The following is a 22,577-nucleotide window of genomic DNA, read 5'->3' as shown; positions in this document are numbered from 1 at the left end:
ATCCTTTAGTCAGGGGTGAGCCAAGCACTGGCCCTCCAGATGTTTTTGGCCTACAACTCCCTCGCCATTGGCTGTGCTAGCTAGGGCTGATGGAAGTTGTAGGCCAAACATCTGGAGGGCCAGAAGTTTTCCGCCCCTGCTTTTAGTGACCTCTCTTCAAATTATTCCAGACCTCTTGTGCCTCTCCAGAAAGGAAGCTAACAGATTGTTCCGTAGCCAATTTCCTCTTACTTTAACAAAACCCACCTTTTTAAAAGCTCAAAGAGAGTTCTGAGGCTGAATTTCTCTGGCAGGATCCTATACACACACACACACACACACACACACACACACCTGTCAGCATGAGCTGGACCAGGAGTCCCCACTTGGCTTACCTGTCTCAGCCAGCTCTTGTCCCGAGGTGACCTGCTTTGGCCATGTTCCTCAGATCATTCCCTCCTCGCATACAGAAGCATGAGACATTCTGTCTGCATGGAGTCCTGCACCACAAGGACAGAGGGACGCGTCGCCACCCTGCTCTAGGGACGCTCCCTTGCTTAGGATTGTGGGAAACATGTATACACGCTTCTTTAAACGCCAACATACAGAGCTCTGGGAAACCCGATTGGGCCAGGTTTCCCAGATGCATGCACGCTTACGCACGATGCCCACGTCACCCTGTTTTATTGCAGGGAACACCAGTGTAGCGCCATAACGTTTGCAGCGTGTCGAGCCCCCCGCCGCCCCGTCTTGCCTTGTTTGATGCAGTTTGTAAGTTGCTTGGACAGTGACGGTGCGGCGTCTGTGTTCTGTACTCCGCCTAGTGCCACGCTGGTGCTTAATGAACGTTTGGTGGGAGGCGTGTGCATCAGCGGCAGGCACAGGGTCCTTCTGTGAACAGCTGTTATTTCTGTATGAACAGCTGCTGGGGCTGGCTGCGTGTCAGTGATCCCGGCAGAGCCACGGGAGAACCTCGCTCGTTCTGGCAGCTAGCGTTTTATGAATGGATTTCTCTCTGCCTCGCTGAGCCCCTGGGAGCCGAAAGCGAGGCGTCTGAGCACGGCTGCATCAAGCTGAGTCAGGGCTGCCGACGGCCTCTCACGGCTCCCCAGCCGCACGCAGGGAAGTTCCTTCCAGTTCAGACCTGACCCTCCTGCTCTCCCTCTTCTCTCTCCCCCCAGGGCCACACCAAGGGACCTTTCCTGGTCAGCGCCCCGCTGTCCACCATCATCAACTGGGAGCGAGAATTTCAGATGTGGGCGCCCAATTTCTACGTGGTGACCTACACAGGGGACAAGGACAGCCGCTCCATCATCCGCGAGAACGAGTTTTCCTTTGAGGACAATGCCATTAAGGGCGGAAAGAAGGCCTTCAAAATGAAGGCAAGTGGAGTGGGCTTCTTCACACTGCACAGCAGCAGCGTTTTACCTTGGAGCCCACCAACGGCCGTACGTTGACGGTGGTCAGTAGACTCTGGCTGCCCTCTGACCTTTGAGGTGAACGGCAGTTTGTTAACCCCTTCGCTGCAGATCCCTGCAGTGCTGCCTTGTCAGCTTGCCTTAAAATGTACAAGAGCTCAGTGCTTTTCCCACAAGAAAGAGGACCATGTTGAATGGCGCCACGTGAGGATGCCAGTTTGCTTCTGTTTTCTAGCAATGGAACAGTCCTTCTGCATGTGATGGACACGAGCTTGGGCAAGGATGAAATGAGTCCCTTAGTAGGGTGACAAACTCTTCTTCCTTCCTCTCTTCCTCAGCAAGGATAGCAAAGGAGTTGAGATGCATTACAGGCTTGTAACGCTGGTAGTCTGGATATGGGCTTGAATCCCGGGGTTTGAACCTCCTCTTAAGATTCCGTGTGCAATCATGCCCACGAAAACGGAGCTGATGGTGACTGCACCCATCCCCTCACCCTTCCCACCTTCTCTCTCTCTCTCTCTCTCTCTCTCCGTTGTGCTCAGAGAGAAGCTCAGGTGAAGTTCCACGTCCTCCTTACCTCCTATGAGCTGGTCACCATTGACCAGGCTGCCTTGGCGTCCATCCGGTGGGCCTGTCTCGTCGTGGATGAAGCTCACCGGCTCAAAAACAACCAGTCCAAGGTGAGGAGAGCATGTCGGTGGGCGGTGTGGCCTTGCTTGCCTGGGATGGGAATAAGGGTGGAGACAACCCACCACCACCACCTAACGCCTGTCCCTCTCTTGCTTTCAGTTCTTCAGGGTGTTAAACGGTTATAAGATTGACCACAAGCTGCTTCTCACTGGGACCCCCTTGCAAAACAATCTGGAGGAGCTGTTCCACCTGCTGAATTTCCTCACTCCTGAGAGATTCAAGTATGGCCGTCCCCCCGCTTCCTTCCCCTTTGCTGTAGAGGTGCAGGTGCTTGGTCTTGCTGCCAGTCCTCTCCGTCACTGACATCTTGACCAGACTGTGCTTCCTGTCCACTGCAGTCCTTCTCTCCTCCCCCCCCCCCCCGCCCTGGTGCATTTTCCAAATTTGTGTGCATCTGCACCCTTCTCATCTGGTGGGGCGCCAACCTGGAACTAGGGCGGAGTTTCCACCTCCCCTTCCACCCAGTTGGAACTCCGTGGGGCCAAGTCCTCCCCATCTTATAATCCACAAGCACAGAACGCCTTTCCGATCTATCTAAGCGGTTAGATATTCACGGAGAGGATGCTGTGCCAATTGACACGACAGGCTGTTGTCCGAATGTGAAAGAAACCGGAAATGGCGGTTCTCCAAACAACGTCTCCTTGGTCGTACTTAATGTCAACGGCCTTCTCCATAATCAGTTGGATCTTCTCGCCGTCGTGAGGCCGGGCGTCTGACCGTTGATCCCCAAACGTGAAGGGAACATACTGGGGCGGGGGGGGGGGGGCGGCATCTGCATCACAGCACAGCTCTAGCCTGCGTGTTGTCAAGAGACTGATTTGGAAAACCTGACAGAGGTGCCTTTCAGTGTCCTCTGGAAAGTTTATCTCTGAACGAATGTCTCCCTCTGCTGGCCACACCTGCGCAGCGCCAGCATTCTGGCATCTTGGTCACTCCCAAATTGAACTTAATTGGCTCATGGTGGCTCTGAAGAATTTCAGTTTGATTCAGAGGAAGGCTTCTGCTCCTGTCCACCATTAGAAGCAGGGCATGCAGAGGCTCCAAAGCTTTGCGGCGGTGGTGGTGGTGCTGGGAGGTCACCTTTTCACAGTTTGCCCTCCTCTGAGGAAGCTCTGCTGTCTTGTCCATCCACGTTCAGGCCTGAAGACTTAGAAAGAGAAAGTAAAAGAGAGAGCTCCCCCAATTCCCCCCCCCCCTTGCACAGGGTTGGAGTTTTTTCGGCTTGGTTTTGTGGTGTCTTACATTAACACTAGCAAACGAACTCCAGAGCACCACGTGCTCCCCCTTGCATACGCATTTCTGTGCAGGATCATCCAATTTAGCAAATGAAATGTAACAATCCTGGAAATTTCTGGCAGAGAATTTGAGCAGCGCTGGATATTACTCACTTCCCCCAAAGTCAGGAGAGTGTGTGAGGATTCTTCAGTTTCTGAAGCTGAAGCACCAGCCGTCCAAATGGCTTCCTCCTGCCCTCTCTCCCTGAAACTATTCATGGCTTCAAACTTTACCTTGGCAATTTTGCAGCTAAGAAAATCAGTTCCGGGGGGGGGGGGGGGCAACAGCAGGACAGAGCCCATGCATGCCCCTCCCGTCCTGCTTGTGGGTTTCTCGGAGGCATCTTGTGGGGCCGCTGTGTGGAAGAGGGTGCTGAACCAGAGAAGGCTTTGGATCGCTCTAGCATGGCTCCCCTCGTGTTTTTAAAACGGAAGATGGGTTAAAATGAGAAGACTGAGGTTCTGCCACTGCGGCCGCACAGTATCTTTTGGCCTGGGCAGTGCTCAAGCGATAGGGGGGGGGGGGCGAAGGGGGACACCACCCTCACCTTTTAAGAATGCTCAAGGTGGGATATGATTTGGCTAGAAATAGGGTGAGGCGTGTGGATTTCACTAAGGGGTCGCCAACCCATTCCCCAGGCCTGTAGATCAAGGGGGGGGGGGACTTGTGGCCCTCTAGATGTTTTGGCCTACAACTCCCATCAGCTCTAGCTGATGCCAAGTTGGTGGGGGGTGGGATCCGTGGCCCCAAACAAGGCGCCCAGCCCCGCTGTAGATCCTCATTGAAATACCGTTCCTGCAGTTGATGTTGTCCGCAGCCTTCTGTCCGCGTGAGGTATCTCCAGAGAGGTAAGCATAAACACTGCCGTCTGCCTCCTACAGCAACCTGGAAGGCTTCCTGGAGGAGTTTGCTGACATTTCCAAGGAGGACCAGATCAAAAAGCTCCATGACCTCCTGGGTCCCCATATGTTGCGCCGCCTCAAGGCCGATGTCTTCAAGAACATGCCGGCCAAGACGGAGCTCATTGTCCGGGTGGAGCTCAGCCCCATGCAGAAGTACGGGCAGGATTGGGGGGGAAGAGGGACGCTATGGCGGGGCGCCCTCCAGTCTTTCCGGCCTCGGTCAGGCGTCCCACGGAGGATGCATGGCCTAGACTTGGAGTGGGAGGGATCGTGGCACGGGTCTCCAGGTGGGAGTGAGGAGTTAGTGGATAGGGAAGGCGGGGGGTGGATCAGCGCTTGAGGAAGGGGAGCAGGAGGGTGATCAGATGCGGGAAAAGTGAAGATCTTGGTGAGGGGGGAGGGGTAGATCAGAGCCTATCGGCATCCAGGACTCTTGGCTTCTTTCTCCAGTTTACTGGCAGGGGGAAGGACGAAAGGCAGCCACTACCCATAACTCACTGGATGCTAAATGTAACATGGCAAAACTGATGCGATAGCGAGGCTCCTGTATTTTCCACCCCTTTCATGAAGTGCCTGCCTTTCTGTAGACGGGTGGGTTATGGCATTTCTCTTATGCTAGTGTTTTGCTTTTTCTCCTCTGCCTTTTCCCATTCGCTTCCCGTCTCCAAATCAGGAAATACTATAAATACATCTTGACCCGCAACTTTGAAGCTTTGAACTCGCGTGGCGGTGGGAACCAGGTGTCCTTACTCAACATCATGATGGACCTGAAGAAATGCTGTAACCACCCTTACCTCTTCCCGGTTGCTGCAATGGTACGTCCTGAATGCCAGAGGACTGGGCCAAGCCCAGGGCAGCTCACTCTGCTTGGGAGGAGGGCACCCACGTTACGTTGCCTTCAGCTACGTGGTCCTCCCTGCTCACAATACTGACGCCAGTTTGCTGCGTTGTCTGGGCCAGGATTTAACTAGGGACTGTGGAGAAGAAACTCCTTGATTGTTCTTTTTATTTTTTTAAAGTACATTCAGTTAGAAAGCCACGAGGCAGGCCTTTGGTGAGCAAATCAGCCTGCTTCCCCTGTGAGCCACACTGGTCCTGTCCCTAATCACCTGACCATGTAAGATACAACTGAGCCAGGTGTGGCCACCTGCACTTACGGTGACGGCTGCGTTTTGTCTTGACAGGAATCCCCCAAGCTGCCAAGTGGTGCCTACGAAGGAGGTGCTCTCATCAAGTCCTCTGGCAAACTAATGCTGTTACAGAAGATGCTGAGGAAGCTGAAAGAGCAGGGTCACAGAGTGCTCATCTTCTCCCAGGTGAGGAGGTGGGGTAGGATACGGGGCTCGGTCTGTCTTCGTGCTGGTTGTGCGGAGTGAGGGGGGCGAAGAGAGAAGGAGGTGCAGCGTCTTGTGGTGCATTTCCTCTCTGGGGGGGCATGGAGATTACCCACAGCCGGATTTCTCATCACAGGGTAAATGTTGTTGTTGTTTATTACATATTTATCCTGCCCAACAGCCTAGGCTCTCTGAGCAGTTTACAACTTAAACCATAATATAACACTCCAAATTAAAACTTTAAAAATCACATAAAACCAGAATAAGTTACAGTCCAGGGACAGCTTGTTCAAAAAGATATGTTTTTAGGAGGCGTTTGAAAGACATTACATTTTCCGCCTCCCAAACCGCACGAGGGAGGGTTTTCCAGAGGGTGGGTGCCGCTACAGAGAAGGCCCCGCCGTCGAGGTTATTCATGACGACATTCTCTTCGTGTCGGAATGACCAGCAGGGCCTCCTCTGAAGATCGTAAATGTCGCCTGGGTGTATATAAGGGAAGGCGGTCTGCCAGGTATCCCGGTCCCAAGTTTAGGGCTAATGTTCCTAAATGTTATAGAGAGAGGGGAGAACTAATACAGGGGTGCTGTTTTGGGCAACATCACCTTGATGTGATGTTTGCCTTCACTCTAAGTCAGAGTGGAGGAACCTGTGCAAGATACAGGAACAATTCCATCGGTGAATGCAAAGGCACTGTCAGTCTTGATGAGGTATGAACAAATTTCCCTCTTTTCCCCCCCTGAGGCTTTTATTTCCCCAATAGTGGAAATTTGAGTGGAAATTGGGGGGAAAACCCTCTTATGAATTACTATTTCCCTTTAAAAAGCAATATTCTAAGCAATATTTCCAGACGAGGGATCATGTGGCAATGTTTTGTCAGTACCTGTCTCTCTCAGGCTCCTCTTCTCCAGTTTGTCCCTGCCTTCCACCCAGGGTAGAGTTACCATGAATACTTTCCCCATACTTTCCTAACCCTTTTTTTTAGAAAAATTGTTACGAAATTAACCCATATGATCCCTCTTCAGCTTTCTTCCACTCTCCCCCCCCCCCCCCGCCACTCCTCTCTGTGTCATGGGGGAGGCAGCCATTAAAAGAACTGCAAAACAAAAAAGGAAAACTCAGCGTGTCCGATTGCCCCAGAGTCCCAAGTCTGCCACTCGAGCCGCCATGGGTGACTCCGTTCAGCCGGTAGCCCATCAAAGTTCAGATTCTCCCGGCAGCGTTGTGCAGTCCAGTAAGATCAGCTTCAGTCTCTATCAAGGAGCTGCGCTCATTCCGACAGCCTCAGCCGACCACGATGGGTCCTCCGATGGTCTTTTGGGGGCGGTCCGGTTTTTCTGTTCCCGACCTCTCCCCCACCCAGCATTTTCGGGTTTTTTTTTTTTTTTATGGCTTCAACATTTCAAGAGATTTTACATCTCTAATCTCATTTTCCAGATGACAAAAATGCTGGACCTTCTCGAGGATTTCCTTGACTATGAAGGCTACAAGTACGAACGCATTGATGGGGGCATTACAGGAGCCCTGCGGCAAGAGGCCATCGATCGGTTTAATGGTAAGTGCGGACGGTGTTGGGGCAGTGGCAGGAAGTGGACTTGTCCTTTTGCAGCTGTTGAGAATTTGTCTAATCCCCTTTTAAAACTGCCCAAATTGGGGGCCATCACAGCATCTTGCGGTAGCAAATTCCAGAGCTTAGCTCTGCGCTGCGTGAAGAAGTCCTTCCTTTTATCTGTCCTGAACCTCACACAAATCAGCTTCATGGGAAAATGACCCCACTGGGGTTACCGTATTATGGGAGAGGGAGAAAAATCCCTCCTCATCCATTTCCCCTGCACCAGGCATCATCTCTGCCATGGGCCCCTATTTTGCTTTCCTTTCTCCTAAGGTAAATCGTCCCAGGTGTTGTAACCTTCCTTTCGAGGGCAGCTGATACAGCCCCTTGATCCTCTTGGTTGCCCTTTGCTGCGCCTTCTCATTCACTCACCGAGGCCTTGGTTCCCTTTGCAGCTCCCGGGGCCCAGCAGTTCTGCTTCCTGCTCTCCACACGGGCAGGTGGGCTGGGTATCAACTTGGCCACCGCAGACACCGTGATCATCTTTGATTCGGACTGGAACCCGCACAATGACATTCAGGTAGGCCCCCTGCTCTCTTAGGCCTGACTCTCCTGAAGTTACACTGTACCTAGGAACACGAGAAGATCCGTGCTGGATCAGATTGGAGGCCTGCGTAGCCCAGGACCCTCTTGCATGCAGCACCCAGCCAGAAGTCTCTGGGAAGTCTGCAAGCAGGGTAGGAAGACAACAACCCTCCCCCTGCAGATGTGCCCCAGCAGCTGGCTTACAGAGTCATGCTGCCTCTCATCCTGGTGGCAGCATATATATATATATAGTCATTGTGACTAATAATCGTAGCTTAACTAAACATTGGGCGAAGAAGTCCTTCCTTTTGTCTGCCCCGAATCACCCACCGAGTTTCATTGGACGACCCCAATACTAGTATTGCGGGAGAGGGAGAAGAATTTCGCTCTGTAAAACTGCGTGCCACATTGTGGACTGGCTCAGTATCTGTCCTAGGCCCCAGCTGGAACAAGGAGCTGTTACCCCCCCCCCCCAGCGAAGGTCTGGGAAAAGACTGAGGGCTTATATACTTGCTGTCCCTGAGTGATCCGTGGCAGTTGGGCCTGCTTCTTCATTGTAGCTGGTTCTTGCTCCTCACAAGTAGACCCTTGCTTCTAACTATGCCCTTCCTCCTGAATAAATCTTGGTCAAAAGGGTCTTCCGGTGGCCAGGTGGGTGCTCTGAAGGTGACTCTGCGTGTCCCACCTGGTCCACCAGTGCTCTGGAGAGCCATGGGGCGAGCCAGGAACCGCGGCAGGGCTTGGGCTGGGCTGAGAGAGGGTTTTTGAGACCCCCGTTGAGGCATCCGTGCAACGTCTTCCGTGGGAGTAGGGTTTGCTGAGGAATCCCTGGGTGTGGATCGACCTGGAGCCTGACAACAGTATCTCTGTGGATGAGTCTCTAGTGGAATACTGTGTACATGCCCCAACCTTTGGATTTATAGCCAAACTTGTGCAACAGCTATGGTTTTGCACGTGGCCACAACAGATTGTACCTGCTAGCTGCTTGTCTGTTTCAGACGGATACTTGGCAAAAAATAATAATAACAACAAAGACACAGGTGAACAGAAAACTGTTCACTCCCTTCAAGGCTAGATTTACAAATTCCTCTGTCTGTTTAACAGAGAACTAATGGCTGACCAGGCCTGCAGTTCTTGGCTAAACTAGCTAGATCAGTCTGGGATAGTTGGATGGGATTAGTCCAGTTACCATGGCAACGGATATTTGGGATGTATGGGTGGGTCTTCTTAGATAAAGTGTTTAGGGATGGCTTAGATACCGCTACTCTTGCTCTTTGGGGATTTCCCTCCAGTTAAGAATGGTAGAAAACGGCCAAGGTTTCCTCTGGAGTCACTGGAAGGCCCCGGTTGGACCCTTTCTAACCTCATTGCCTTTAAGAACTCTCCCGTCCTTCTCTCCCTTTCTCGCCCCCGCAGCCATGGCTCTATTGGGGACCACAGCCAGAGGCCCCTCCATCCTGTTTTTGTTTGCATTGTGCCCATTTCATCCTTTGGCCCATTTCATCCTTCTCTCAGCTGCTTGGGCTGTTTTCCCCCCCACCCCTCAGGCCTTCAGCAGAGCGCATCGCATTGGCCAAGCGAACAAGGTGATGATCTACCGCTTCGTGACACGGGCCTCGGTGGAGGAACGGATTACGCAGGTGGCGAAGCGGAAGATGATGCTGACTCACCTGGTGGTCCGCCCAGGCCTGGGCTCCAAGTCGGGCAGCATGTCCAAGCAGGAATTGGACGATATCCTCAAGTTCGGCACGGAGGAGCTGTTCAAGGATGAAAATGAAGGTGAGGAGTTACGTAGTTGCTGTGGGTGCAGCTTCAGGGGCCAGGAAGAAGTTAAGGTTTATAATCTTCAAGGGCAGGCCCAAGTAAAATTCATCACAGTAGTCTAGCCTCATGCTTAACAAAATAGGTGTGTTAATTGCAAGATTGGAACCCCAACCAAGAGGGATGAAGCCTTTCCATCAAAGGGAATTGCAGATATGCCTTTGATACAACTATGACAGGGTATAAAACGCTCGCTTTTTCTCCCCTGCCCTGTTACAGGCGAGAACAAAGAGGAGGACAGCAGCGTCATCCACTACGACAACGAAGCCATCGCGCGGCTGCTGGACCGTAACCAGGACGCCACCGATGACGCGGACGTCCAGAATATGAACGAGTACCTCAGCTCCTTCAAAGTGGCGCAGTACGTGGTTCGGGAAGAGGACAAGGTTGGTGGAACGAGGCCGGCTGCGAGGTTGTAGGAGGTGGCGGCTGGTACAGCAGGAAGCATGGAGGCATGGGGGTCGGGGGGGGGGGGAGAGTCACAGGTCAGGGTGCAGAACTTCTGGTCCGCTGGGGTTCCCCCGACGGCCACACCCCCTTCCCCCCGACCACTGACCCTCTGGTGGTTTCCCAGCTGTTGTGGAGTCCCCCTCACCCCCCCTTCTCAAAGGCCGAAATGCCTCTGCTCCGGGCTTCGTGACTGGCAGCAAGAGCTTTAAGTCTGCAGGTGGGCTGGGGTTTTTGTCCCTGCCCTGTTGCCTTTGGAACCACCTGCCACTGGATTGCGGCTCCCGAGAGCCTCCTCCGCAGCGGAGCCTCAAAGCGGCCCCCGGCCCCCGCTGTAGGGAGCTGCCCCGGCTGGCATGCAGGTGACCGCGTTAGTGCCGGCGCGTCAGTCCCGCCGCCTCCGGCTTTCTCTTCCCGCCTCAGATTGAGGAGATTGAGCGGGAGATCATCAAGCAGGAGGAGAACGTGGACCCCGACTACTGGGAGAAGCTCTTGCGGCACCACTACGAGCAGCAGCAGGAGGACCTGGCCCGCAACCTGGGCAAAGGGAAGCGGGTGCGCAAGCAGGTCAACTACAACGACGCGGCCCAGGAGGACCAAGGTCAGCGCCGCGGCAGGGTTCCCCGCGGGAGGACGAGGGCGCCGGCGTGGCGCCCCCTGGGCTCCTGGGCTCAACTCCGTGGGCTCCTCTCCCCGCTCTCTTAAAACAAGAACCGGGCCAATGAAGAAGAACACACCTGTTAAAAGTAGCCATCCGACACGTGTGCCTGCTGTGACAGGCCAGGCCAGCGCAGGGGTTCAGCGTGATGGGGGGGGGGGGAGAGAGCAGAGGCACCTCTGGTGCTTTGCGTGTCTGCTTCAGACCCCTTCCACCAAAGGTGCGTGGCGATGGCAGTGTCTTTTTGGTCAGACGTGGGAGTAGGCATGCCTCTCCCATCGTGCAGCGAAGGGAAATATGGCCTGATGTCCGTTCTAATTCGTGCCCCGCTGAAAATGCCATGGCAACCTGCCCGTATATTTGGCCATTAGGACAGGTATTTTAAGCTTTCCGAAACAGGGGTGGCCGTGTTCCAGTGACTTCACCCTTCAGCAGTTTGTGCAGAAGTGATGAAATCCTGTGGTCTTGGCTGTAGCTCCACTGAGCTGCCTTAAAGGGTTAAGGAGGAGGAGGGGGAAACCTTTAAACACGGACAGTCTTGTGCTGCTTGCAAACTGGCACGATACTGTTTCAGATAATCAGTCCGAGTACTCAGTGGGCTCTGAAGAGGAGGACGAAGACTTTGATGAGAGGCCGGAAGGTGAGGACTTGTTCTTCCTCCCTCCCCTGCACGGTGTGGGCCTTAAAGGGGCCTGAGGATCCCGGAGTAGGCCAACCACCTTCCCTGGGGAGGGATCCTCCTGCCTCTCCTCCTTCTCTCCACACGGCACGTGCACACTCTTGCCAAGCAGAGAACGGGAACAGACAGAATGCTCTGTGTAGCTTGGTGTTCTGACCTGGGAGGAGAGACAGTGCTTGCATTGCATGAAACATGCCGCCGAGGGTGTGAACGGTGTGCGCGTGTGTGTTTATTCCTGAATCTTGGCCCGCGCTGCCCTGTATCGCACCTAACAAACCTGGCGGGACCTGCTCTTTCCTAGCGGCCCGCCTGTGTGTGATGGGAGATTGCTTTCTGTCACGGCCGCCTGCTGCACTTGTCTTTCTGGGATCCTGGCCAGGCCTGCCTGTCAGCAAGCCAGGGGACCGGGACCGCTTCCTGGTTTTCCTGGGCCAAATGCGCGCATGTGGCCTTGGGCAGTCCAGCCCGGGGGACTTTGATGAGACCTGCTCCATCTCTGGCCAAGCCAGGCGGAGGCTTTCTGGGCACCTAGCCATGCCTTGGTAATACTACAGTGGTGAAGGGATTTGATCGTAAGCCTCTGTCTCTTGCTCTACGTGCCAAGGTCGCCGGCAATCCAGACGGCAGCTTCGGAATGAGAAGGACAAGCCTCTCCCGCCACTCCTGGCACGGGTCGGTGGGAACATTGAGGTGAGAGAGCAGCCATGTCAGCTGGCTTGCAAGCGGTGGGCTGGAAGGGACGGTTTGGGCCCCGTCCTTTAAAAACCATCTGGAGCGAAACTAGAGCGGTACTCATGGGCAGACCGGGTGTGGAGAGGATCCTGTTTCTGTAGACAGTGTAAAAACATAGGAGAAAGGAGACATTTGCAGGGCACAGAGATTGGAAGAGGAGCCACACCTTTGCTTAGGCGGTAGAATCTAGTGCAGCAGTGCAACGTTTATTTTTATAGAATCATAGAATAGTAGAGTTGGAAGGGGCCTAAAAGGCCATCGAGTCCAACCCCCTGCCCAATGCAGGAATTCACCCTAAAGCATCCCTGACAGATGCTTGTCCAGCTGCCTCTTGAAGGCCTCTAGTGTGGGAGAACCCACAACCTCACCAGGCAACTGATTCCATTGTCATACTGCTCTAACAATCAGGAAGTTTTTCCTGATGTGCAGCTGGAATCTGACTTCCTGTCACTCGAGTGCGTTATTCCGTGTCCTGCACTCTGGGATGATTGAGAAGAGATCCTGGCCCTTTGAAGAGTGCTATCTATTATTTCTAGAAAGATTTATATATCGCCCTTTGGTTTCCAAAAGAGTTAAACTAAAAAAAAACAAAAAACTTGCCGCTATGTTCATGGTCATGTTCCTATGTTTGTGCAGTTTGAGTGCCGGGTGAGTTGTGTGAAATAAATGGTGACTCACCCTGGGCAAGTGTCTAGTTGAGTCGGTTTCCCCTAGTAGGTTAGGGGGGTTCTAGCTGCAGATGCAATGCTGACGCTGGCCTCTGTGCCGCTCCCTTCAGGTGCTGGGGTTCAACACCCGCCAACGCAAGGCCTTCCTGAATGCTGTGATGCGCTGGGGCATGCCTCCACAAGACGCCTTCACCTCCCAGTGGCTGGTCCGGGATTTGCGGGGCAAGACGGAGAAAGAATTTAAGTAGGCGTCCCTTGTGTATGAGAGAGATTGACATTCTGCAACACGCACCTCCTCACCGGCGGGGCGGGGTGGGGGGTGGGGGCTTCTGCGCCCGGCCCTGAATAAAAAAGGTTCTGGGCCCTCCTGGAAAGCAGCTCTAACTGGGGTTGTATAATTTCTATAATCCTGGTATGCAAGCACAAAAAGCAGCCCACCAAGAAACTGAATTTCCATTAAAAGGAAAGTGCAGTTTTCTGGGCAATCTGCCTTGGGATGCAATCCTATGCATGGTTGGGCAGAAAAAAAAAGTTCCTATAACACCCATCAGTCCCAAGCCCTCAGCCATGCATGGGCAACACTGAACAAATCATACCAAACAAGTGACTGCAAGGGAATGAGCTTTTCTGTCTAAAGGTATTCAGTTGCCAAGTCTGGCTTTGCTGGGCGCAGGAGGTCTGTGTTGCTGTTGACCCTGAGCCCTTGGGATAGGGCGGGCAGGTTAGCCCTCAGCACTCTCCTTTGCCAAGTGATGACAGTTCTTACTCATCTGACTGGCCCTCCAGGCATTCTTTTTGTCTGTGTTTCCTGGAGTGCGAGGTGAAGCGGTGACCCTCCTCTCCCTCAGGCAGACGCAGAGCAATCCCTCTGCAAAGGGAAGCTGTGGCCAGGTGCCTCGGGGGGCCCAAGGTATGGCTTCTACCAAGCCGGCCGACAGCTACAGAGCGACTTTGCTCGCTGGGTGAAGACATGAGAAGAAAATCTGATGGCAAACGCGGGGAAGCAGCAAGACCCACAGCCAAGGCCCTAGTTCCATGTGGGGCGTTTGGGGTTAGGAGGAACCGTACAGCCATCGCAACTAGTAGCGTTTGCCTAACCCCCTTTTAAAGCCACGTAAGTTGGAGGCTGTCACCACCATAGAAGCATAGAATAGTAGAGTTGGAAGGGGCCTACAAAGCCATCGAGTCCAACCCCCTGCTCATTGCAGGAATCCACCCTAAAGCATCCCTGACAGATGGCTGTCCAGCTGCCTCTTGAAGGCCTCTAGTGTGGGGGAGCCCACAACCTCCCTGATTCCATTGTCGTACTGCTCTAACAGTCAGGAAGTTTTTTCTGATGTCCAGCTGGAATCTGGCTTCTAAACCATGCAATGGTTGAAGAAGTACTTTCTTTGGTCTTCCTTGAATCTCCCACCGTTCAGCTCCATTGGATGACCGTCTAGGTTCTGGAATGGTGAGGGAGGGAGAAAAACTCCTCCTTGGCCACTTGCTCCATATACCGTGTTCAGTTTTACACATTTCCATCACCTTCCCCGCTCGCCCGCCTTTTGGCCTAAACTAAAAGTCCCAAATGTCGTAACCGTTCCTCATGAGGGGAATGGCGCCGGTCCCCTGAGCAGGCTGGCGGAGATGGACCAGGCTCTCATCTTCCTTTGGTGACATTCCCCTCACTCAGCCATTGGGTTTTCTACTTCCTCAGGGCGTACGTCTCTCTGTTCATGAGACACCTGTGCGAGCCTGGGGCTGACGGCTCAGAGACGTTTGCCGATGGGGTGCCGAGGGAGGGCCTCTCAAGGCAGCAGGTCCTGACGCGGATAGGGGTCATGTCTCTGGTAAAGAAAAAGGTATGGCGTCTGAACACTACGCAAGAAAGGGCAGGGGGTGACGGGAGAAACTAGACCATCCAGTGCCCTTCTGATATTATTGAGCATGAGTGTGAACATGGCTTCTTTCCTCTAAGGAGGAGGAAGAGTATCGTAGAATTCTTTGTTGTTGTTTTAAAAACACACACACACACACACACCACACAATTTGCTAATCTTGAGGGTATGGGGAGGGGAGAACTTGAGAATGCACAACTGGCTAAGGGTTGCTGGGAGTTGTAGTCCAGCATATCTGGAAGGCAGCAGCTTGGGGAAGTCTGGCTTAGATGCTTTTAGCATCAACTGAAATGCAGCCCTGTGAATTTGCATGTCATTCCCTTCTATGCACTTGTTAGGAGCACCAGCGTCATCTTAGCTGTGGAATCCCCTCTTCCAAACGGAGTCCACCCGAGTCCGCGGGTTGGGCTTTCCCCCTATATTTCTTTGCACGGGTTTGCTTTTGCGGCCCTTCTCGCCGCTGCGTGCTTGCTGACAGAGGGGTGTACGTCTTCTTGCATGGTAGGTGCAAGAGTTTGAACATATCAACGGCCGCTGGAGCATGCCTGAATTGATGCCTGACCCCAGCGCCGACTCCAAAAAGTCTTCCAGGGCGTCGTCCCCCACAATCAAAACTTCTACCACCACTCCAGACCCCAGCTGCACCAATACTCCTTGCACCTCCAAGCCAGGTAAGGCACCCAGGGGAAATGGAGAACCAAGGCAGCATCCTTTGTGAGGGTGATGCAAACTCCCGATCATTGCCCTCAGAGGGAAGAGAGGCCCTCCAAGGGGCTTTAGAACCAAGCCAAACTGATGATCTCTTTTGAGGATTTCTGTCCTGTCCCGTCTCTTGAGAACTGGGGCTGCCTATTACCACCCCAGATTCATAACAGTACCAAAAAAAGTCAGAATTATGCTCCGTTATTTAACCTTGAGTCATTTTATATTCATATCAGTGTAAATGAAACCAGATTAAGTTTAATAAAGTGCTTGTATTAGTAATAACAGTCAAAAATCGGTTTCTTAAAATGTTATGCGTATTTGGAATATCTGCAGTTCAGCTCAGCTCAGGGTTATTCCTAAAGTATATAGGATTATCAAGAAACGTGCATTTGGAGAAGGGAAGGAATGATGGATACACACCAGGGCTGATTCTCACGATCTCCATTTCCCCAGCTACCCCGGCTCCGAGTGACAAAGGGGACGGGGGGATCCTGGCAGAAAAGGAGGATCCAGAGGCCAAAGACGAGAAGCTGGAGAAGGAAGCCAAAGGTTGCGAGAAAATGGAGACCGAGGTTTGTGCGCTGTACAGGGAATTCCCTTGCGCATGGTGCTCAGTGCAGAGTGAGTGGGCTGTCTGGTGGCCGGGGGGTGGGGGGAAACACCACGTGGGAAACCCTTGAGGAATGTTTTCAGAAGGAATGGTTATCAGGGTGTTGGCAGGGAAGGCAACAAGTGGACATCAGAAGAACATCAGAAGAGCCCTGAGGCTGGATCAGACCCTGGGTCCATCTAGTCCAGCACTCTGTTCACACAGTAGCCGACCAGCTGTTGACCAGGGATCCACAAGCAGGACACGGAGCAACAGCACTATCTCACCCATGTTCCCCAGCGACTGGTGCATGTAGGTGTACTGCATCAGATACTGGAGGCAGCACATAGCCGTCAGGACTAGTAGCCGTTGATAGCTTTCTCCTCCGGGAATGCGTCTAATCTCCTTTCAGAGCCATCCAAGTTGGTGGCCATCGTCCCATCTTGTGGTGGTGGATTCCATAGTTTAACAATGCGCTGGGTGAAGCAGTCCTCCCTTTTCTCTGTCCTGAATCTCCCCCCAATCAGTTTCATGGCATGACCCTGGGTTCTAGGATTATGGGAGAGGGAGAAAAATGACTTTACTCCATGCATGTCGGTGTGACTTTGCTCTCGTCTTCTCCCTGTTTCCTATATTGAATGTCTCACAGTTTGTTTTGGCATTTAAGGCCAGAAAATTCAGTTGAGCAGTGGCTCCACCTGTAGACGGTTAAGACACGGCCACACCAGGCACTTCCATCCCTTTTAGCGCTGTTGTATTAGTTCTAAATCACTCTGATGCCACACTGACCCTGTTCGGATGACAATGCTAAGCCACGGTGGTCAAGCGTTTTGAGCTAAACATTATGGCTTGGCGTGTCATGTGAACCATGACTTAGTGGGTCGTGTGAACCATTCCTAACCACGGTGGCTGCATAACTATGGTTTAAACATGTCCACTCACCGTTTGCTGCAAAAGGATTAGCAGCCTAACCATGGCTTAGTGTCCTGCTTAAACAGGCCCATAGAGAGAGCCCTACTGGCTCAAAGGGTGGTGAAAAAGCTGCTCAAATGCTACTGAACGGTCCCACAGATGGCAGCTGCGTCCCTGCTCTGGGTCTCCAATGAAAACTTGTTCTTCACTGCTGTTCAGCTTGCCCTTGCCCTGAGGGCGGCCTTGCGTAGCAGCAGCAGCAGCGGCTCACGCATCCCTTTGCTTTGCATTTCCCAGCCTCCAGCCCCAGAGCAGCCCACCACATTCTCAGGGGAAAAAGCAGAGCCGGAGTCATCCAAGAAGCCTGAGGAAGAGGGCCCGATGGCACTGGGAGAGAAAGAGCCAGAAGCAGAGCCTGCAGTCAAGGAAGAGAAAGAGAAATTGGGTAAAAGCTTTTGACAGTTTTTTTTAGTGGCAGAAAATTTTTGGGAGGGGATGCAGCTCAGGTGAGTAACTAAAAGAAGGGTGTACCTAGATCGGTCAAAACTTTTCAGTCTTTCCTAGCGGGCAAACCCTTTTGTGATCCAGGAATACCCACCCACTCTTTGTTGTCAAAGAGAAAAGGAAAGTGGATCTGTGGAGAAGCTGATTGATTGATTGATTGCATTTCTATACCACCCAATAGCCGAAGCTCTCTGGGCAGTTCTAAGGGGTGAACCACCTTCCACAGGGGTTGCCCCTATTACCTTGATTTCAGCAAAAACAACCTAGATCCTTGTGGCACCTTGAAGCAGGGGCAGGCAGCCTCTTGGGCCTGTGGGCGCCTTTGGAAGTGGCTGCCATGGGTGGCCGGTGTGGCTAGTGTCCCACTGGACCAATCACCTGCCCAGGGACATTCACCGGAAATTAAGATGGCAGCAGCTAGGGGCTTCCACTTCGCTTTGAAACAATCCCAGCTGCCAGCAAGGAAATATAAACATGTTGTTAAATAAAAATTGGGGCGGGGGGGAGGAGCAGGCACCAAGGGAGGTGTCTGAGGGCACACGGGTGCTTGCGGGCGCTGCGTTTCCTACCCCTGCCTTAAAAGACTGACAGATTTGTTACGAGATCTGTTTTTGTGACATAGAGGCTGTTTCATCACTTGCATGAAGGGTCATTTTTATGTATTTATTACATTTCTATACTGCCCGACAGCCCAAACTCTCAAGGCAGTTCACAAAACAAAACTTAGAACCATAAAATACAATAACATAATATAAAAGCTGTAGTTTTTCAGGTATATATACAAGGTTTTTGTGTGTGTGTGTGTGTGTGTGTGTGTGTGTGTGTGTGTGTGTGTGCGTGCGTGCCAGGGCAAGGGGCGAATGGGGTGGATTATAAGCTGAGGGGGACATGAAATGCAAAAGATACAGACTGTGGCAATGATGTTAAAGGTTCCGTGTCTGTTCAATCGTCACAGTGAGCATTCACAAAGCGGTATTGAGGACAGTGTAAATGCCCTGGCGTTGGTAAGACGAGCTTGTAATCAGTGGGAGCTCTACTCAAGCTTCCATCTGGCACGTGGGGCTTCAAAGAGGGTGGGGAACTTTGGCTGTTTTTAAGGAAAACGAAAAGAGGTGGGAAAGATTCCATGTAACGTCATGGCATGAGCTCAAACACTCAGGCTTTTAATGCCTTTCCCCGAGTTCTTTGTAACCAGGCCGAGGCCGTTGGCAGGTCGCGTGAAGTCTTTCCCCCCACCCCCATTCCCTCACATTCTCCTTGTACTTTCCAAAGTTCCAGATGCAGATCCAGAGAAACCCGTGGCTGATGAGAAACCCACAGAGAATGATGAGAGTAGGGAGAAGCCTGAGGCGGAGATTCAGGAGGCGAAGAAAGGTAACGTGCGCTTGACGAGGCGAAAGGACGGTGGGGCGAAGGCGCAGGTGTTTGCTGTGCTGAGTGTCAGTAGCTGGACCTGAGCTCAGGGCTCAACAGGGCCGTGCTTCTGCCGCCATCCAGGGGCCGCACCAGGGAGGGGAAACAAACAGTTCAGGACATAGGCTGGGAAGGGGTCCTATGACGGCCCTCCCAACTCTCCAGGTTTTCCATTTCCCATTGATCCTGGGTTCTGGGAGCAGCCTAGCGGCAGGATTTGGAGGTGCTCTTTGGGAAAGGGCAGAGAGAGGCCACCCTTCCCCCTCCCTCCTCCAGAAATGCCCTGACTTGTGCAGGGTGATTCTACACGGCCCTAGACTAAAGGGAGGCGGGCATCAGAACTGTGGTTGGTGTGGCTTACACTGGATTCCGCCAGCACCCTCCCGCGGGAAAGGCTACATGTGGGGCGGGAGGGGAGGGAGGATGTGGCACTCGGTGGCCCTCCTTTGCCTTCGTGCACTGACTTCCCTTCTTCAAAGAAGAGGCGAAAGCCGAGAGGGAGGCGGGGAAGGAGCCCAGAGCCAGCAGCGTCAAAGACGAGAACCGGAACAACGGCAAGAAGGAGGACAAGTCTGAGAAGCCCCGGTTCATGTTCAACATTGCTGACGGGGGCTTCACGGGTAAGTCGCGGCACATGGGGCTAGACCCGTCGAGGGGACGAGCCAGTGCCCGGAGTGGGGGTGGCCCAGCAAGGCGCCAGCTGATGGTACACACCCTCAAGTCACAGCTGCCTCCTTTGGTCACCCAAGGGAAGAGACTCCCCCATCCCACCCCCTAGTTCTAGAAGTCCGAAGCAACCAGTATCCACGTTTGGCTTTATTAAGAGGGATGATTTTGTCCAGGGTACTCAAGTGCCGCACTGTCCATGTACATCCCTCTCTCTCTCTCTCATTTCCTCTCCAGAACTCCACACCTTGTGGCAGAACGAGGAGCGAGCTGCAATCTCCTCCAGTAAGCTTAATGAGATCTGGCACCGCCGCCATGATTACTGGCTCCTGGCTGGCATCGTCCTGTATCCTTTGCCTGGCATAGCAGAGTCTGTGTGTGGTGACTCTGGGCAGCTCACTCACACACACACGCACACGCACACACATTCCTGGGGGAGACTGGTGCGCAGGGAGGAGTTAACCCTCCCCTCCTCCTCCTCCTCCTCCTCCTCCTCCTCCTCCTCCTCCTCCTCTGCATGGCAGGCTTCTGGGAACATGGTTTGGCGGCGGTGGCCACACTGAAGGCCTGCAAGAGCAGCACGTGGGCCATGGGCCGCAGGTGGCCCACCGTGAGTTAAAGGGCCCTGGGTCTCCTGCCTCGGGAAGGCCCTAGACAGAGCAGTCCAGGGGCCCTTAGCTCAGGGCACCTCATCGCTGAGGTCCATAAACGTGACCATTGGCCTGGGCTCCTTGTGGCTCTGTCCCGGAAAGTGGCGGACGACTCTGGCTTGCAGCTGTTGAGGTTCCTTAATGATGCCCCTGCACCACTCTGCAGACACGGCTACGCGCGCTGGCAGGATATCCAGAATGACAACCAGTTTGCCATCATCAATGAGCCTTTTAAGTCTGAAGCCAACAAGGGCAACTTCTTGGAGATGAAGAACAAGTTCCTGGCCAGAAGGTTCAAGGTGCGAATGATTGATGGGGCCAGATAGAAATTCAGGAGCTCAGGTCTGCTTACAGCCACAGAACACCACTTCAGACACAGTGATCTGTGTAACTTCAAAGCTTGCTTTCAGCATTTTAAAACTCACATTGGAGCAGTGTAACTTTGGCCGTGTAGCCAGGGGGATATCAACCAGATCAGCAGCTTCTGAAATGAACATCAGGGTTCATTTCAAATGTAATAAATAAATAAATTGTTGTATGTTTCCACGTGTTGGATCCAGATTTAGTCATACGTAGAGGAGACCTATTGAAATCAATGGGACAAGTTGGTAATAATTTATTTGCCCCATTGATTTCTACTTTAACTGTGAATTATCATTATTATTTATTAGGATTATTATTAGGGTTTATACCCTGCTCTTCAGCTGGAAAGGGTCCCACAATGGCTCACAAATCAGTAACGACAACACAGGACTTCCATCCCCACCTCCCGGCTTTCAGTTTAGAAGAAAACGATACAAAAGGAAGAAGAGATGGGGAGGGAAGAGGAAAACAAGAAACCCCGGGCAGTAATTCTTAATGTTGCACAGTTCTCATAACGGCCCTGTGTAATGGTCTTACCACGACGAGCTCGAATGGAAGCAGTTCAGAAAGAAGAGCCAGCCCGGCCCGGCTGCTGCCTGTCTCTCCCTCCTCTACAGCCTGATGGGGCAGCTACTGGGTGACTGTGGAAGTGGGGTGGGGAGAGGCCGCGCCTGCTGCTGGAGCTGGCTTCTCAGGAGGGCTGAGAGAGGCCTTGTTTTCCTCCTCTGCCCCTGCTGCAGCCTGATGGAATGACTAAGTCTGGCTCCAACCCAGCTTTTGGCACTGGGCCCAAAAACCTGCACCCTGAGAATCTCCACTTTTAAAAGTGAGTTTCCTGCCTCAAGCTTGGGTGTAACGCTGGAGGAGATCTCCAGAGCCAGAAGGGGGCTCAGCCTGCCATGGTGCTTTGGCCCTCTGCTCCCTGCCTTGTCCTGGAGATTAGAAGAACCCGAACGAATGCCATGTAGCTGCTGGATTTGTTTAACTAGCCAAAGATGCAGGATCTGTTCCTCCGGGCAGCCAACGTAGGCCAAGTCCTGGCGTAGGTTTCCTTGTGAGGGAGGAGGCCGCATCAGCTGCTGTTTTCAAGCCCTCCGCGTCCGTTTCCTCTCCTGCTCTCACTGTTCCCTCCTTCCCTCCCTCCCAGCTCCTCGAGCAAGCCCTGGTGATTGAGGAGCAGCTGCGCAGGGCTGCCTACCTGAACATGACGCAGGACCCCAGCCACCCGGCCATGGCCCTCAACACCCGCTTTGCCGAGGTGGAGTGTCTGGCCGAGAGCCACCAGCACTTGTCCAAGGAGTCTTTGGCTGGCAACAAGCCTGCCAACGCCGTCCTACACAAGGGTAAGAGGCGGGCGGGGAGGCGGGCCCGGAGAGGACAGTCTACGTAAACGCTCCCCTCCCACCCACCCCCCGCGCCTCTGTGCTGCGTGCGTCCTTCTGTACCACACTCTGAATCCATTAAAGTGCGGTCGTGATCAGAAAAGCCGCTGTGTACGGTTGTCTCCTTGATGCTGCTCTGTGTATCTTTGGTGTATCAGCTTTGGTCTGTTCATGGAGTATCCCACAAGTATCTCCCGAGTATCTGCCAACAGCCTTTTGTGCGTCCTCAAAGCATCTTTTTACCTTCTGAACATCTCCCCTCTCCCCTTGCTAAGCATGCCTGCTGAGTACTCCACGGAGTATCCTTCGGTGTAACTCGAGTACCCCGAGTATCTCTTTACACTTTTGTCCTCTTCAATACTTTTGATGCATCTTTAAAAAAAAAAAGAACACCAGAAAATTTTCTTGCGTTATCCACTGAGTGCTTCTGGGATATGTGTCTCAATGCCCTTTGAGTATCTCTTATGCATTTCTTCACCAATTACTATGTGAGTAGCACTGGTTCACATTTGTCCCCATCAAAGTGTCATGTGACTACCGCTTCTCTATTTCACTGCTGCATATATTTCTGGTGCATTTCTCAAGCATCTCTGGTTTGTTTCTCTGTGAGTTTCTCTGGTGTCCCCCCCTTCACAAGTCTCATGTGAGTATCTCTTGTGTTTAGTCTCCCATGAGTATCTTTGGTACATTCATCCTTCCCCAACCCCATCCACTCAGAAATATCCAGAGTCTATAGTGCCTTGAAGCCATTTGGGACATTCTTCCTCCTGTGTTTC

At 52.9% G+C, this 22,577-nt stretch overlaps 1 protein-coding gene across 5 annotated transcripts in view; it reads left to right on the top strand.

Annotated features, from left to right (window-relative positions):
* CHD3 (chromodomain helicase DNA binding protein 3) overlaps nt 1-22,577 on the top strand; it is a 67,854-nt gene that overhangs the window by 41,247 nt on the left and 4,030 nt on the right. For 3 of the 5 annotated variants that reach the window (XM_063137387.1, XM_063137388.1, XM_063137384.1), the window contains exons 15-37: nt 1,161-1,361; nt 1,940-2,077; nt 2,187-2,308; nt 4,244-4,417; nt 4,938-5,079; nt 5,449-5,580; nt 7,033-7,150; nt 7,603-7,727; nt 9,280-9,511; nt 9,773-9,939; nt 10,424-10,601; nt 11,233-11,298; nt 11,942-12,027; nt 12,848-12,981; nt 14,437-14,581; nt 15,123-15,288; nt 15,776-15,894; nt 17,121-17,268; nt 18,600-18,701; nt 19,220-19,360; nt 19,644-19,752; nt 20,223-20,355; nt 21,567-21,762. In XM_063137387.1, the coding sequence (XP_062993457.1) occupies nt 1,161-1,361; nt 1,940-2,077; nt 2,187-2,308; nt 4,244-4,417; nt 4,938-5,079; nt 5,449-5,580; nt 7,033-7,150; nt 7,603-7,727; nt 9,280-9,511; nt 9,773-9,939; nt 10,424-10,601; nt 11,233-11,298; nt 11,942-12,027; nt 12,848-12,981; nt 14,437-14,581; nt 15,123-15,288; nt 15,776-15,894; nt 17,121-17,268; nt 18,600-18,701; nt 19,220-19,360; nt 19,644-19,752; nt 20,223-20,355; nt 21,567-21,762 (3,274 nt within the window). Of the gene's footprint in view, nt 1-1,160; nt 1,366-1,939; nt 2,078-2,186; nt 2,309-4,243; nt 4,418-4,937; nt 5,080-5,448; nt 5,581-7,032; nt 7,151-7,602; nt 7,728-9,279; nt 9,512-9,772; nt 9,940-10,423; nt 10,602-11,232; nt 11,299-11,941; nt 12,028-12,847; nt 12,982-14,436; nt 14,582-15,122; nt 15,289-15,775; nt 15,895-17,120; nt 17,269-18,599; nt 18,702-19,219; nt 19,361-19,643; nt 19,753-20,222; nt 20,356-21,566; nt 21,763-22,577 lie in introns of all 5 variants that reach the window. The other 2 variants (XM_063137385.1, XM_063137386.1) reach the window with 2 other exon arrangements.

This window comes from Elgaria multicarinata, chromosome 11 (genome assembly GCF_023053635.1).
Source record: "Elgaria multicarinata webbii isolate HBS135686 ecotype San Diego chromosome 11, rElgMul1.1.pri, whole genome shotgun sequence".
NCBI lineage: Eukaryota > Metazoa > Chordata > Lepidosauria > Squamata > Anguidae > Elgaria > Elgaria multicarinata.
Note: the sequence above shows the minus strand (reverse complement) of the source record. Positions and strands in the feature narration are given on the sequence as shown.